Genomic DNA, 16335 nt, shown 5'->3' on the forward strand with positions numbered 1-16335 from the left:
GGACTTGGACAAGATTGACAAACAGCTACTCACATACATTGTTTACTGCTGTAGTGCCAAGACAACAGAAAAATGTGAGGACAAACAGCACTTCCCAAGCCACTACCATCACATTAGGACCTAACAGTTTAGTAAGTAAAGCAATTAAGTATTTATTTCAACTTCAGCAAAACAAAGAAAATGATGGATAGGTTGCTGCAAGCCTATCACAGTCTTTGTCCATCATGTTATGTCTCAGTATGAGCAACTAGAAATGTAGTCAAATTAGAAACGTACATTTATCGAAGTCCAGAGCAGCACAGTTTTGATAACAATTACTTTTTTTTTTTTTTTTCCTGGAACAGAGAAACTTTTCATTGTCTTCATCAGAGTTTAGCTGAACTATTTGAGGGCCTTCACCGCTTCTTGATCCTGATGGTCTGCTTCAAACACCTTCTGCCTGCTGGAAATAACAGAACCTTGTCAGAAGGTAATCTGTTGATGAGGAAAGTGCAGCTAATGTACAACAAGGAATAGTGCAAGACAGCTGCCAGGGTGCAGAGCTCTTTAACCCATTCTGTGTCATAATATCACATCCTTATATGTGTATCCCTAAAGAGGGATGCCTTGTAAATGCCTAACTACATGTAGAAAACAGATTTACAGAACACAAGTTCGGAGAATCCACACAAAGGAATACCCATATAAATACCAAAAGTTACAGAGAAGTCTATTAAGAAAAATCAAGCTAACAGGAAAACCACATTCTGTCAGGTCCACTACTGCACAGGATTCATATCCCATTCTGATTTTTTTCTTGTCAAACTGAGGAGTTCTATTAAAATTGTAAGCACAAGAAAACACAGTACCCAAGCCTCACATGGAGCAGACTGCTCTGAAGATTTCACAGCTTTGATGGAACTTGACAGCCAAAAGTTTGACTGTACTGGCGGTGAGAGGAGTTCCCAAACACTGATGGGAAAAAAAAGAGGAACTAAGAGGAAATTAGCTAGCAAGAAGCTGAGGTTTTGCCACACACTTAAATAAATGGTGAGGCACATACTACTCGTTTCTCATAGGCAGGAAAAGAATCAAGTCTAGACCAAGGGGAAATAGACAGTTGATGTACAAAGGCAACGGGAACAACCTACTCTAAGCAATTCAGCTTCCTTCATTGTACAAATCAGTGCAGTTGAACCTGAATGATCACATCTTCCCAAACACCTACAATGGCATAGCACCCTGAATCTGAGCTGGAGGACCACAGCAGGCAAAACCTTCTCTGACCTACACCAAAACAATACCAAATGTGACTTGCCAGACATGCTCGCAGAGGACTATAAATACAGGGCTAAGAATATCACAGCCTCACTTTGCAGCCCTCAGTACTTTCTATATTCAGGTTGGATTAAAAGCTTTCAACACACATTACATTTACATGAGTTTATCGCTACAGATATATAGTTTACTGGGATTTCTTTTTAAAACTACTCCAATATTATTCAAAATAGGGTTGCAGTTATGTATGTGTCAGTATAGAGGTGCCTTATACTAGCTTAAAGCCTTTCTGCATGGAAATGTTTTTTCTTTTTATCAACTTTCCATTGATAGACCTGTATCCACTTGAGAGGACTAATTAAATTGTACATTTCAAGCAACACGAATTCAGTACAAAATCCCCAAGCTGCTAGTTAAACAAAGCCAAAAAAGCCAAACCACTGAATGATTTAGGCAATTTCCCCTGAACACTAGAAAAGAAGAAATCAGTATTTCTATTTTTAAACACTTGGAAAGTGAAGGTCTATGAAAACACATGCACAAATCACGAGCCCGCTGAAATCAGGAATGGGACGAGAAATTACAAAAGAGAAGCTACTGAAGGAAGAAACAAACAGGAAGAGTCCATTTTCTGTGAAACATTTTGACAAATGTAGCTCTTCTAGAAATCATATTTTCTCAGCTATTCATTGAGTTGCCTCTTGAAACAGGAATCATCCTGGTCAATACAGGCTATAAATCTCTTACAAGACATTAGTAAAATTGGTATGATCATATTTCCCAGTAATGAGTGCTAACAGACCATTACAAAAACACAATTATTCTAATTAAATACAGCAATAATCAATACCCTGTGCTCTGGGTGACTTTGCTTCAGTAAATAGTGATACTTATTTTCCAAACATTAAAATGTTTAAATGAAAAAAAAAAATAACAGGATAATAAGCCAGAGTAGCTTTCTTCACAGGCCATAAGCTTCTATCTAAAACGTGAACCTCAACCCTACACCCGTACAAACAAGTATTGCTTAGGTAAAGAGCTCCAACAGCTGTCTTTGGCACAGGTTCAAGACAGCTTTGCCTTTTAGTACGTATCCTATGATGGTTGGAAGATTTGTGTGGACGTTTCCTTATGCCTACTCCCACAGCTGCTCACCTCAGCAGACATTGACCTTCAGCCTTTTCACCTGTTCCAGATACTTCTATTTTTCCTTTATAGCTAGCTCCAGAGGTAATAGTCTTGCTAAAAATTAATTCTGTCTAATGCCCAGTGTTTTCCTGAGGCATTTGCTTTCAAAATGAATTGCTGACAGTCGTTTCTCGGCTTTCATATCCATATGGTAAGTTGGAAGGAAGATCTAAGCTGCAGATTCATTGCTTAGCCTTTAAGTTGTGGACGTTCAATGACACCACCTTGCTTTAACTGGTGCCAGTGCGAGAAAAATGGCCTCACTTATATTATATAAATGCCATTCATTAAAAGGAAGAAATTGCTAAATCAAGGGCTGTGAGGTACCTTGTCAGCATTTTCAAAGATGAGATGGTTTTAAGAACAAAGAGCAACTTCTTAAAAAAAAAAAAAAAAAAAAAAGCTACACTTTTTAAACACTTACCACTGTACGAGACCCAAATGCATATTTAAAACTGACTTCACAGGTCCCACCTGACTGACCCAACTATGGATGGGGCAGTGAAAGCAAAAGTAACTGCCTCAGCTTCAGAATTCAGAGCAGAAAGTATTAGTGATAAATGTGAAAAGAATCAACTAGCCAGTAGTGGAAAAAGCAAACCACTAACCCTGCCCTTCTGAAACTGAGAAGCAACTTGTTAAGACCAGTTAAACCACCCTTTAATCTGAAACAGAGATCCCTTTTATGAAGGCAACATAAAGGGGAAGCAACTGCAACACTGGCAGTAGACAAAACATGCTGTTGTAGTTCTGCCGGGGCAGTTTTCCAATCCTTCTCACTCCCAGACTAACAGTAACAGCAGATGACCTTAAACTTGAGTTTCTGCTTGCATAGTACCCACCTGACAGTTGCAGGGATCCTGTTTATTTTAACAGATAGCTTTTGACACTGGAAAATAACAGTATTTACATCATCCAGGAGGCCACAGGCAAGTGCCAAAAAGGAAACTGTCTGACCTAACATAAACAGACTGTCAGCAACCTCACGCCTAATGTTTACTGGAAGTTAAAAGAATCTTTCACCACCTGGTTTAGCAACTGTCACATCTACATCACTGGCCTCAAACAATTCGTGCATTAAGGCTGACTTTCCCTGTTCCAGATCCTTTCCAGACTCATCTTCCACAGCATGACATGCTGATGTAACATGCTATTATGGTGATCTTTCTTTGGATCTCTAGCAGGGAAATAAACAAGGAGACTTGTTGATTAAAATGTGCGAAGTATAACCAAAGAAAGCATCCATACAGTGTGATGCAGCTGACAAGGTCACACTCGTGCTTTTTCTCATTCAGACAAGATAGGCACTGGAAATAAACAGGCTTTATGATATTTCCTGACCCTTTCAAAAATATAGAAGCCACTGACAACTGATCTTTTTCCTGACTTCTGCAATTGAACCAGAATAGCAAAATTGAACTCTTCATGACTTTAAAAAAAAAAAAAAAGTCTGAGCTTCCACTTCCTTCCTCAACCCCTATCTAAAAATAAATGGAACACATAGAGAGTAAAGAAGTACAGAACAATAGCAGTAGTCGGCCGTTCAGCCTTGCCTTTTCTAATTTTCATAATAGGTATTAATACAGGATAAAACAAACTTATTTTCAAAATAATAAGAGTAATTAAAACAGAGCATCTTTTCTCCCCAGATAGATCCTGACTATTTAGACAGAGGAAAACTTATTTTTGAGTATTTTCATTACCTTACTTCATCAGCTTTGATCTTCGGTTTATGTGGATGAGAAATCAGTTCTTTCTACAAAGAAAAAGACTCAATGATTATCACTAGCTCATTCTAAACTTACTGCTTATCCCGGAAGACAGCTTTATACAAACACTGAAAGATTATTCTAGCAATAGTATGGGAGGTTTCTATGTGCTAATATGGTACCTGAGTAATCAGGAATAAAAAATTTGTATGAGTTATTGTATAAGAAGAACAGAGTCTCGTGTTCTGTTTCAGGCCTAGCTTTAATGCATGGAATTTGGATAAAGCAGATATACTTGGGTCAGCATTTTAATGAACTTTGAGAAAAGCAAATATTTAATATTTACCAGTTTAAAAGCTTAAATGAAAAAAAGAATGCTTTTATGTCCAAAATGAACACGTCATTTCTGGAAGTATCCTTTGAAATCTTGTTTTCCAAGTCACTTTTCAAATCACTACACTTATCAGCTTAAAAATGTCAGTTCTACTCTCTTCTATCGAGTGTAATTAAATTGTATTAATCAGGATATGTAGTTTCTTCAAAAGAACAGATGTTTAACCTTATATGGGGCAAAACCTCATCTATCTCTGCTTTGTATCTTGTGAATTACAACTGAAAAAAAGGATTGCCTAATATAATACAGACCTCTTATTCTTCAATCTTCTTTTCCTGATAAACATCCGTCCATGCCACAGAAAAACATTATAAATCAGTAAATCTAGCATTCACTACTGATAGTAATAATAAAAATCCCTAATTGGAGTTCTTCCTTTTAATGCTCAAATTCAGTTTAAGAAAGCTTTTTAGGGAGCAGAGCATGCCAAACCTACAGCCCATTTTATAGCTCTATTCTAAACCAAGTTTTAGCGTTTCAGTGGAAAAAAGCTTGAGACAACAACGGAAAAACAATCTAAGCAATAACATTTACAATGAACAGTCCATAAAGATTCTTTTGACAAGTTAAACTAAAAAAATAGCCACTTAAACATAACTGTATTAAAGATGGTGTAATTTAAATAGCTAAAGTCCTGTCATAATGCATCTGTAAGTCGGTTTCCTCACCACCATTCTGACAGCACTAGCTACTGCTTCTGCTGTATTTCTCAGTCCCATGTTGTTCTAGCATTTTTCCTTTCTCCTACCTGCCTCCACCAGTGAGGTCAGCTTCAGTTCCCAGCTGCTTCTCCCAAAAGCATCTCCTCATTTTCTGTGGAAATTCTGATGTTCATAGTTGTTCCTTTGAGATAGCTTGTCTTGCAAGACCATGCACAAGCTGGTCTCAAAGACTCTTCTATTTTGTTGTCTTGGCAAAAGGCCATCGTGTTGCAGCTGACTATATTACACATGTACCCATACGTAAAGCAGCATGGAAACAGTTATCTCCAAGCACTGTAAGATATTTATAACATCAACATCTTGCCACTTGAGGTTTTTCAGATTGTGGATAGCCATAATAACTAGATTCAGCTGCCTTGAACTTCTTCTAGCTTCCACACCTATTGCTTCCTACTGCCTGGCCTAACACCTTCATGATCACACAGCTTACAGGATCCTCCTTGCTTTAGCAGTTCATAAAATGTAGCCAACTTTTCTTCATGCTTAATCAGTTCCAACCGAGGTGTTTTTGCTATGCAAGACTGCTGTAATGGTACATCTTGCAACACGCCATAAACCCTCATACATCGAATCATTGTCCTTGCAACACTGTCCATCTTGTAAGGATGCACAAACCTTGAGATGCATCTAGAACATAATCAGATGAAAAACTTACTGCAATCCTTTCTTCTCTCTGCTTCCTCAGCAAAGCTAGTATATCTTCTCTTTTCTTGGCCTGAAAAGAAACATCTACTACAATGAGCTCAGAAAAATGAATTAAAAGCTTGTGCTTCATGGTAAACTTGAAAATCCTTACCAACCTAAGAACTAGCATGAGCATGTAGAGGTTATAAGATGGGGTTAATTCAAGGACTTCCATCTGCATAATGACTCATTACAAAACCTTTTTTTATCTGAAAGGTGCAACCAGAGATAACTTGTCATCACTATGCCGTTTTGGATTAAACCAGTCTCTGATATTGTGTAGAAGTGATATAAAATGGTGATAGTTTTAACGTTTAACAATTCCTTTCAATCAGTGGTCCAGGTTCTCCTCTCTACAAGAAAGCACACATCCCAGAACTCGTTAAAGATCCTCTCTTTATACAGTTGAAGGAAAGAATTAATTTCTAAGGAACAATGCTTCAGTTCCTACTGAGAGTTTTTAGCATTCTGATTTCCAGACACTTCAGCACACCCATACATTGTTCTTTATGGAAGTGAACACCTTTCAGATACAGTGAGACATTCCTATTGAAGCTGAGTAAAAGTACATTACAGCATTTTCAAAAATTCCTGGTAAAACTTTATGAAACAGACACTCCAAGAAAGAGTTGGACAACCCTACCAAGAAAAAGCTGCAAACATACCTACCCACTAACTCAGGAAAGAGAGTCTAGGGCTGAGCTTACATGAGCTCTTGCTATGGGTGAATAAGATCCCAAGGGAAGATGCTCATGCCCATTAAGGGCTATTAGTACCCTCAGGCCCCTGCTGAGCACACCCAAAACCCCTGATGATAAAATGAGCTGGTAGAGCATTAGCACTTACTAGCTAAAGACAGGCAAATAAGACCAATATCAAAAGGAGTGGCCAGAGTGGATAACCATCTAGTAATAATACACAGATCTAGTCGGATAAGTTAGGCGTTCCTATTTTAAATGGATTACATTGATTATTCAGATTTACAGCATTTATAGTTTTGAAATCTTTATTAATCATGAAGTACCTTGTAAAGCCTGTGAGAATTAAACTGCAGAATAGCCCAATGTTCTAAAAGACAACAGCTATTTTGCCATGTGCTTCAGTCCTATTTCAGATGAAATTAGCTAATTAAAATAAGCATTTCTGATAAAAAAATATCTGTCAGTTTGTAAAATAAGAGTGTTAATGCAGTAAACATTTCCTTCTAAAAAAACCCTGACCCTGTTCTACCGTGGAGCCAAAATTCACTTCCTGGACCCACACAACAGGGTTTCCAGGTTTTGCTCACCTAGGGGCCATGCTGCAGGAACAGAATGCCCAAATCAAGTCTGAAAACTGGGCTTGAACAGTAAATGACACCTATGCCTGATAATAACATGTACATTATTCTTATTTCATTCAGTGCATTAATTTTCGTTTTCTTAGAATATTTGAGGCTTATAGCATGTCCTGTAGTTCTAGAAAGTAATTTACTTACTGAAATTAATCAGCCATCCGTATAGCTGCCAGATGCCCAAAGCTGCAAAACCTTGCTATCATCTATTGTTACTGAATTTAAAAAAAATGAACGGAAGAATCAGGGAACTGTTGCTGGCTTTAGCCAGAATTTAGAAAGAAGGCTAATTGACGATAATGGATGAGATGCATTATGGTGTTATTAATTAGAAAAGGAGGATTGCTGAGTTGCAGGAAAGACTTGCAGACCTCAGCGCCTTTCTGCACCTCTTGCAGATTGCTCTCATCTGGCCTGCTTCCCGAATATAGGCTAGAGGCTTTTCAGTAAAAATGTGGAACATTTTGCTAAAATGCAAAAAATATAGTATCATTACAGAGTCAGGCTGACAAAGTTATCATATATTTATTACTAGTTTTTTTAGTTTCCACTACTTATGTGAATTGTACTCATGATATATATGTGGAACATCAATTCATGATTTAGATTAATGGTGACTTCAGGAAAAGTTTTTATCTACAGACTACATCAGTGCCTTGAAAGCAAGCACAACTGTTGTCTGCATCTTACAGCAAAGCAGTAGGAGAAACCCCAAGCTCTATATACAGTCCAACCCCACTGTTTTGGAGGAGATGAACATTGAAGATCTGAATACCATGTCACTTCTTTTGCTTTTTTTCATAGTCAATTTAATGCTTGAGCAAACTTTTAAACATGAATCCTACCAATCTGGTGTAAATGGAGAGTGCATTTTATGAACACAAATATTGAATATCTACAGGAACCAATAACTAAAGTGCTGACTGGGTGGTGCCATGGCAGATTGATGTTTGCTTATGTAAAACCCCACTGAATTCAGCAGCAGTCTGCAGCCCAGAAGAGTCCAGCCTGAAAGGCTCTACAATATCCCAGTTGCACCTTCATTTGGAAAGGCAGTGTCATCTATAAATGCAATTTTGATGTTATTTGCTAAAATCTAGTTTGTTCTGCAGCTGAGTAGTTTCTAGAAAACTTGTAATGGCTTGGTCAAGCAGCACATGAATTATACCAATAAAAATATCACCTAAACCTGTCCCGGAGTGACAGGACAAGGCAGAAGCAGTCCTGTGGAAGCTGATTTAATAACCACTCACTACCAAGTTTCCCGCATCTCACACTCAATGAACTCTTGGCACTAGCTGCTGCTGGGCACAGAGTAATGGAGATCTATTAATAACTAAGGCGACTAAGAAATTAACCTAACCTGTGAGCTGTGCTTCAACGTCTGTATGCCAGGATTTTTTGTGTGAAAGTGCATGCAGCAGTAGATTTCCCCCCTCCCCCCCCCCCAAATTATCCACTTTTGGATCTGGGAACTCTCAATTGGCTTCTATTAGATATTAAATCAGACCAGACATTATGTGCTTACTAGGAAGAAATTAACTATGCAGCCTACTCCTTTCAGCCCTGTCCCAAGCAAACTTATTCCCAACTGGGAATAAATTTAAGCTGAACATCAAAAAATGGGCTGCATCATGCAAAGCTAACTGTGGGCCAGGGCCAGGCCATTTTTATTACTGTTCATAACTGCATTTCCAAAACTGCAGAATTCCACCAAATGGCATACAAAGAGTGAACGGGAATATTTATGAGAAAAGAGTTGGGGTTACTGGCTTTTACCTGCTGAAGGTATTTTTCTTTTACTTTAGTTTTCTGCACATCTTGAGCTTCGGAGATTCTCTCTTTCTCACTGCTTTGCTCACTTTCTAATTAGGACAAATGAGAGGCAAATGACCAAGTGCTCCTGCTACCACTGTCCTTTGCAGAGGGCAACTGAACTGTAGCAGGCTGTGGGGCTGTTCAGAAAGTGTCTGGCTCCCCAGACAGCAAGGATCAGCTGAAATATCTGTCAAGCAGGAGCTGTGGCTCTTCTGTCACCCACAGCTTATTGGCATGACTTATTAATTCCTCCGAATTAATTCCTCACAGAAATGTAGGCAACTAAGGTTTCATGAGCTGGGGGCATACAGTAGCCATACTTACTGCGAGGGAGCAGCGGGCCCTGGAGAGCACTACTTCTCCCTGGAAAGAAAAAGGACATTAAGGGCACTTGGGAAGGTGGTGGGTGGTGGTGCAGGGTGGGTGGGGGCCCTAAGGAAGTTTTTGGGGACCCTGAGGTGAGCATGGGGCCCTAGGGTAGGTGTGTGGGGCAGGGTGTTTGTGTATAGGGCTGGAAAAGGCACAGACCCAGGGGATGGGGGCTGCGGGCAGGGCCCCCTCATGGGGCTGGGTCCCTCATGGGGTTGGGTCCCTCATGAGGTTGGGTCCCACCAAGGGGCAAGGTTCCCCCATAGAGGGGGCATGTCCCCCTCGGGAAGGTTTCCCTCACGTCGAAGGGTGGCAGGGCCTAGAGAGGACTCGAGCGGCGGCGGGAGCGTGGCTGAGTTCCAGAAGATACGGGCATGTTCCACATCAGCTGGGCTCGAGCCAGCAAAGGTGAGGAGCCCATCGGGCGCTGTGGGGCAGTGCCCAGGCTCTGTGCCCATGGCACCACTTGGGGCTGCAGCCTGGTGTCTCCTCTCCATCAGGTGGCCGTGATCAGCTTGACCTGCCCGCTCCTGGCCTGCGGCCCCAAGAAAGAGAGAGGACGGCTGGACCCTGGTGCTGCCCACGCTGCTGACACGTTCCTGTCACTGTCACCTGCTGCGGTAGGTACCCGTCACCCCTCTGCTGGGGACCTTCCCTTTTCACGGGCATTTGGGTGGCAGCAGGGGACACTGCAGCCATCTCAGGAGGACACAGCACCACAGATGTGCCCAGGGAGTCTGGGTCCAGCTGTGTGACACACTGCCTGTCACAGTAAGCATGAGACACCAGAAGGCTGACAGCTTTGCACATCTCATTTCAAGTGTCTTCAGGCCATCTTTCATTTACACCTAGACACAGGCTTCTGTGGGACAGGGAATTCCTGTCACCACCCTCCCTCTAGTTCATCAGCTTCAGGTAGCCAGTTGCCCTCAAACCTGGTGGTCTCAAAACATTCCACTAAAGTACTTTTTCCCAGGATGCTTATTCCAGACTACTGAATTTCTGGTTTAAAAACTTTATTTGCAAACGTCAGGTGAAGTCACAACTTCCTTCTGTATTTCTGTGGCTGATGTTATTAAAGCTCTTATGTAAAAGGGGAACGTGGAACTGGAAGCCAGTGAATTTACAAGTCCCATCCATGGAACTCTTTTCAGTCTGCACTTGTACAGTGTCTAGCATAGAGCGATCCACTGACTAAAGCAACATTCATTTTCATTAAAAAATCACAAAGCTGCATTTTATTTATTCAGCAAGAGTAAATGGAAGTGAATTTTGGCCACAGTGGCCTTAGGCAAGTGTAAGGCTGAGATGAGCACAATCAGAACTGGAGCTGATGTCTACACATTTTAGAAAGAATAAAACTTCCAATTTGCTCTCATGTTTTTTGAGTGTCCTGTAGGCAAAACAATTGTGAATGAAATGTAACACACATTCAGGTGCATATAAACAGTTGTGCAACACTGCCTTGATAAATGCACTGAGGTCTCTTCCATGTGTGACAGGCAGTCCAGAACATCGCATTTGTTTTATTCCACTGCCCTGCATGTCTGTTAGACCAATGCTTCTTAGATGCTTCTTCAAAGAGGTCAGTCTGCCTGCCTTCTGCAGTCAAAATTCCTGTGCGTCTAATTTCCACTGAGATATCTTCCAAGCCTTTTTACCTGGCTGTGTGGTTAGTGATTGTTACTTTTGGCAATCAGCTAACTACACTGCCTAGTAACTAGGCTGATCTAAGAGACAGTTCCCTTCCAATTCCAACTTTTATGAAGACTGATTTTTTTGTTAAAAAACAAACAAACAAAACCCACAAAACCTATTATAACAGATTCTAACACTATGAAGGCTGTATTTTTCCCATTATTAAAACTATTGGACATTAAGCAAAGTGATCATAGTAAAAAGCATTTATAGTATTCAGGGAGTTTAATATTTAATCATTGATTAGAAACTCCTTAACTTACTAGCTTGTTAAATAAGACATGAAAGCTAAATGAGAATTACTTTCCTTATACATGACTGATAAACTAAATGGCAGAACAGAACAAATTCTTAGCCCATTCCTGGCGCATAAACTATTAAGTATACTAAAAGTCTTAATGTGGCTAAACGATTTAAACACAGCAGACAGTATTCTTGCTCCAGGAACACTCCTAAGGATTTTAGCACCAATTCAGGAAATCTCAGATTTCACTTGATATTGGCAACATATAACACACACTTCTCTTGGACAGCTAGCATTTCTGGAAATAAAGCCGTAAACAAATAAACATTATTAATATTTTTGCACTAGGAATAAAGATATTGTAAGGCACGCAGCTTTCTGTAGCGAGGCTGTAGCAAGGAATCCTGTGCATTGTTTTGATGGCAGTGAATTTAGTGATTGTGAAGCAATCGATACAATCAGCTAACTACACTGCCTGCAAACCAAGCACCACTCTTGTGATGGTGTCATGGCATTCAAACCTGGAAAAAAAGAAAGCACTTTGATAATTTATATTAATTTAGTCTACCACATGACATGTTCTTATAGTGACAATCAATTGATAATAATGGAAAACATTGCTCATACCATCCTTAGTGTTACTCCACTAAATCCTGAGTCTTTATATCATAAATTAATTATTCTAAATAATTAAAAAGTGCAGTGGATGCATAACACAGATCATGTCAGGAATAGAAACAATAAAATATCACCTTTTAAATGATTACAGTGTGCCACAATGGAAAAAGGAAATGAGAAAAGCCTGGGCATGCAGTCCTAGCTGCATGAATGCAGACTAAGTGGTAGCTCTGGTCAGAGCTGGATGTGCAAATACAGCTGCCAATTTTGGCTGAGACGAGATGTTCAACAAGACCAGTAAACTACACGATTTACAGCATGTCAGATGTCAATGGTTATGGCACAGTGGTCCAACTTATTGTTGCATTCTAGGTTTCGTACAATTTTCATTTCAAGATTTTCAGAAGAAACTGCATGTAACTACAGCAGAAGTAAGAGTGGTAGCATTTCACTGCTTCCCTGGCCTACAGAGAGCTCTCCCTCCTTTTTCCCAGTGGTGCAGGAACCCCGTCTGTGCTGGCCGTCAGATGTCAGGCTGCTCAGACAGTTTGTGCTAGTCTGTGGTAGCTAAAGAAGTTAGCAAACCTGTTCTACAGAACAAAACTGGATATGTACAAGGAGTTATAAGTAATTATGCCTTGTGCCTAATATATGTGTATGCAATTAATAATTTGATAAAAACATTTTATGTAGATGTATCAGGCCATTCCTAATTCAGCAGTGAGACAGAGCCTGTGAAGTTACAAGAATGACTTTGCCTTCAAATTAATTTTTTTTTTTTTTTTTTGGCTAGCTTTCATCCATAACTGCCTTATTCCTAAAATGCAGAAAAAATAATTCAGAAGCTTACCTTGTAAAAATCCTGATAAGGATTGAATTTATGATAAAATGCTTAAGAAGATTTAAAGGAATAAGAAAAAAATGGATGTCTTCCCTCCTCGTTTCCTTCCTTTTTCCATCCACTGAGCACCCAGCAGGCTTTCACAGGCAGATGTGTCTGTGGGGCTGGACCCGAAGGTGGCACCAGGGTGCCCCACATCTCCCCCTGGCACTGCTGGGCTGGAGTGTCCCCAGCTTGGGCCGTGGGTCAGCCCCACGGCTGTGCCCTGTGTGTACGCTCTGTCGTCATGGTCACTTGGGGCTGGCACAGGGAGGAAGGGCCACTGCTTCGAGCCATCGGGATGGCTCTTGCCATAGAAAGCTTTGTTGCAAAAGAGGTTTCTATGGGCAGAGTCAATACAGAGCATGCACAGAGTTTCTGCCCTTCTCCTGGGGATGAATGGCTGCAGGTTGTGCCGCAGCCATGGGGGGATCCAGGTTTTGGTGTTATGTGTGGCAGTCTAGGCTGCTACCTGGACTGTACAGCGCCATACCAGGAGCCTAGGTTCCATGGAAGGAGGGCCCCAAAAGACAGGCAAACGGGTCTAGAGAACAAATGTCTTGTGCTCCTGGCACTGGGCTCCAGTGGGAGACACATACTGCACATCTTCACCCACGGGTGTCCAGACCACCTCTCTCCCCATTCCCTGGGGACCTAGCCGGCCATTTCTGTATGCTTGCTCTTGACCAGTTCAGCTCACTGCAGACTTCTCACTCCCTTGCATTTCAGGTCATGTTTCCCTGCTTAATTCTTTGCTCATTTCTTCCTGACAACCTGCACCAACATGACCTCAGCCTGTCACAACTGACATGGGGAGCGGCAGGAGGCAGGTAGATAAGCCCATATGGACTGTGCGCACTGCAGGATCTCCTTTGCTCCACACTGGAGGAGGAGAAAACTGTTCTGCATTGCTCTTAGTTGCGTGGGAGGTGGAAATGCAAGAGTAAAACAGCATGGTCCTCCCTGCTGCTTTAGCAAGACACGATGCTTAGCTGGTGATGTGATCCACACGTGCGGCATGGGTAGGAGTGTCTAGAGATTTGGGGTATCTCATTTTAGAGGAATGACCTGAAATGCTTTCAAAGAGCTTTTCCTTTAGAAATTTCAGTGCACCTCACCCCCTTTGAGAACTGCCTACCTCTAACAGGCCCATGTAAATTGTGTGGGTTAGGCCCCTCCTAATCAGTGTAATTAGCGCGGTCATATGTCCTATGTGCTTTGCATAATAAAATACAGTACTCGTGGTAAAGTGTTTATGCAGAAAAATTATCTGTAAGTACCTGTCACTTAGGTGTTTACAGAATACCCACTGAGTTACTAAGCAATTAAGTAAAGATGAAAGCCTTAATCAGAACGTGATTCATTTCTTAAATAAATATTCTTAAGCTCTCTCATCAGGCCCAGAAAGTTTCTATTTATAAAAGGAAAAAAATTGTGAGCCATCAACATATTAAAAGTGCAGTTTGTGGCTTTGATCGGAATCACTGTGTTGTTCCATCCAAAAATAAATCTTTGCACAGAGACTGCATGATGTGAATAAACATCACGCTTCCAGATACACGGCTTCATCTGCCCTCCAACATAACAGAGCCAGCTGAATTGCTGCTGTGCTCCTGCAGCACTGCTGGTGCTCATACATTGCTCTGGTGGTGCTTATGAATGAGATCAGGGCAGGACCTAGCCTGACAAAAGAAAAGTGGAGTCTTTTTCTCTAAGAACGCTGTCATCTAGGATGTTTTCCCATACAGAAACAGTTCGCGCTTACTGCTCTTACATCAATAGTTAGGACTTTGGCTGCTTACCTGGAGAAGGCGTCTGGCACCGAGCATACACAAAACCCAAATGGCTTTTAGAAGGAAGATTCCCGCTAACAAGCTGTGTGTTGTTTTTTTGGCTCCACGAACTCAATCCTGAAAAACAAGAAATCTGAAAAAAGAATCTTCAGGGGTAACTGTTGCTGGTAGTGTGTTTAGGGAAACTGCTCGCTCTTGGTTTGGCCCACAGTTACTAGAGAAACTGTCTGACTCTTTTCCCTTTGTAGTTCATGCCTAGGCTTGCCTGGTGACCCAGGAGACCCATAATTTAATCTAGCTAAGAATGCTTGTGCTGAGTTAGGGGCCTGATCTGAATCCCACTGAAGTCTTTGGACAGATTTCCATTGATTTTACAGAGCTCTGGATATCTCCCATGGATATCCAGGCACAGCAATGCACTGTTTTTTTCTTGTTTTTTTTTCTTTTTCTTTTTTTTTTTTTTCCTAATAATGTTTAAAAAAAACAGCAGCACCCTTTAGCAAAAGGCATAAACGTCTGCTCATTTATCTCATGCATCTTGCTGATCAGAACAATTGGCTATTCGTTGTGATCTTTGCAGAAGCTGCTGGGATGCTAACAATTTCTTTCTGGATGCAACAGGGAATGACTGGGAGCACAGTTTGCTGAACTGCTAATGGGTCTCACATTGGGATGGACTGCTCACATTTTCTTTCTGACACTGTTTCCCAGCTATTTATTATCCAAATAGGGTACCCAAGGCTGCCTTTTCTTCAGGTCCGTGACATGTGCCAGAATTATAAAGGATTTGTGTTCAGTGAATCTACCTGATGTAAAGAGACAGCTTTTCTTGTCAGTGAAATGGGAGGCCAGAAGTACTCTGCTGTATCTGTCTTTAGCAGAAATACTTCTGAATTCCTGCATATTAAAAATACTAAATTAAAAAGTTCTCACTGCCTTATTTCAGTGGCAATCTTTATAATTAGAGCCAACTGGATGGGTTGCCAGGATCTTTTCTTAAATTCCCCCTTTTTTGTTGTTTTTTCCCTGTCCGATGCAGAAGTTGGTATGGTGTGTAGTTCAGCCTCTTAACTTCCAAGAAATACACTTTATTGCATGACTGATTGCACTGCTTCATCGGGTTTCTCAGGTGAGCAGTTTGTTTACAGCTGACCTGTGCTTTATATGTTAGCTATGGGAACAACTAACTCAACAAAAGGAGGCGTTGTAGGGATTCAGACTTCTCTTTGACTGTCCTTTGTGGAATCTGGTCCCTTCTTTTGTCACAGAATTTCCTAACTCACAGGGCCTGCCTGGGCAAGTTAGAGTTGGAGAAAGTAGGAAGGCAGCAGACAGTTCAACAACCCTGCAACTGACCCAAACCAGCTCGGCATTTACTGAAGGAAAGACAGCAATGGGATGATCCCTGAGACCTTACTGTGTCCGATCCCACATGGAAACTGAAAAAATTAGGGACTTCAGTGGCAGGGGATGGACTCCGTAAGATGCCTGCTGCTGTTCTGCAGTGGGAATGTTATTTTAGCCCTGGTTGTTTAAGAATAAAAGGAAAACAAGGTTTATAGGTAAAAGTCATTTCTTTTATTAGATTGTAATACGATAATGTGAAAAAATGACATGAAGACAAAGAA

General features: G+C 41.0%; 1 protein-coding gene across 1 annotated transcript; it reads right to left on the minus strand.

Moving 5' to 3' along the window:
• Positions 1-381: 381 nt before the first annotated feature.
• Positions 382-9932, minus strand: C22H11orf88 (chromosome 22 C11orf88 homolog). Its single transcript, XM_032201726.1, has 5 exons — positions 9776-9932; positions 9067-9152; positions 5926-5985; positions 4149-4201; positions 382-442 (listed from the first exon to the last, which is right to left on the minus strand). Exons 1-5 carry the CDS (start codon positions 9930-9932, stop codon positions 382-384), a joined length of 417 nt encoding a protein of 138 aa, XP_032057617.1.
• Between the last annotated feature and the right edge of the window lie 6403 nt (positions 9933-16335).

The sequence above is a fragment of the Aythya fuligula genome, chromosome 22 (genome assembly GCF_009819795.1).
Source record: "Aythya fuligula isolate bAytFul2 chromosome 22, bAytFul2.pri, whole genome shotgun sequence".
In the NCBI taxonomy this organism is placed as follows: domain Eukaryota; kingdom Metazoa; phylum Chordata; class Aves; order Anseriformes; family Anatidae; genus Aythya; species Aythya fuligula.

Bases quoted from the DNA above. Each gene is read 5' to 3' on its own strand.
- C22H11orf88 (XM_032201726.1), bottom strand. From the start codon at position 9,932: ATGGGCACAGAGCCTGGGCACTGCCCCACAGCGCCCGATGGGCTCCTC. The intron at 9,153-9,775 runs GTGAGGGAAACC...TGTCCTAATTAG, and splicing joins AGGCCCTGCCACCCTTCGAC to AAAGTGAGCAAAGCAGTGAG. The intron at 5,986-9,066 runs GTAAAAGCCAGT...GTTTCTTTTCAG, and splicing joins AAGAAAAATACCTTCAGCAG to GCCAAGAAAAGAGAAGATAT.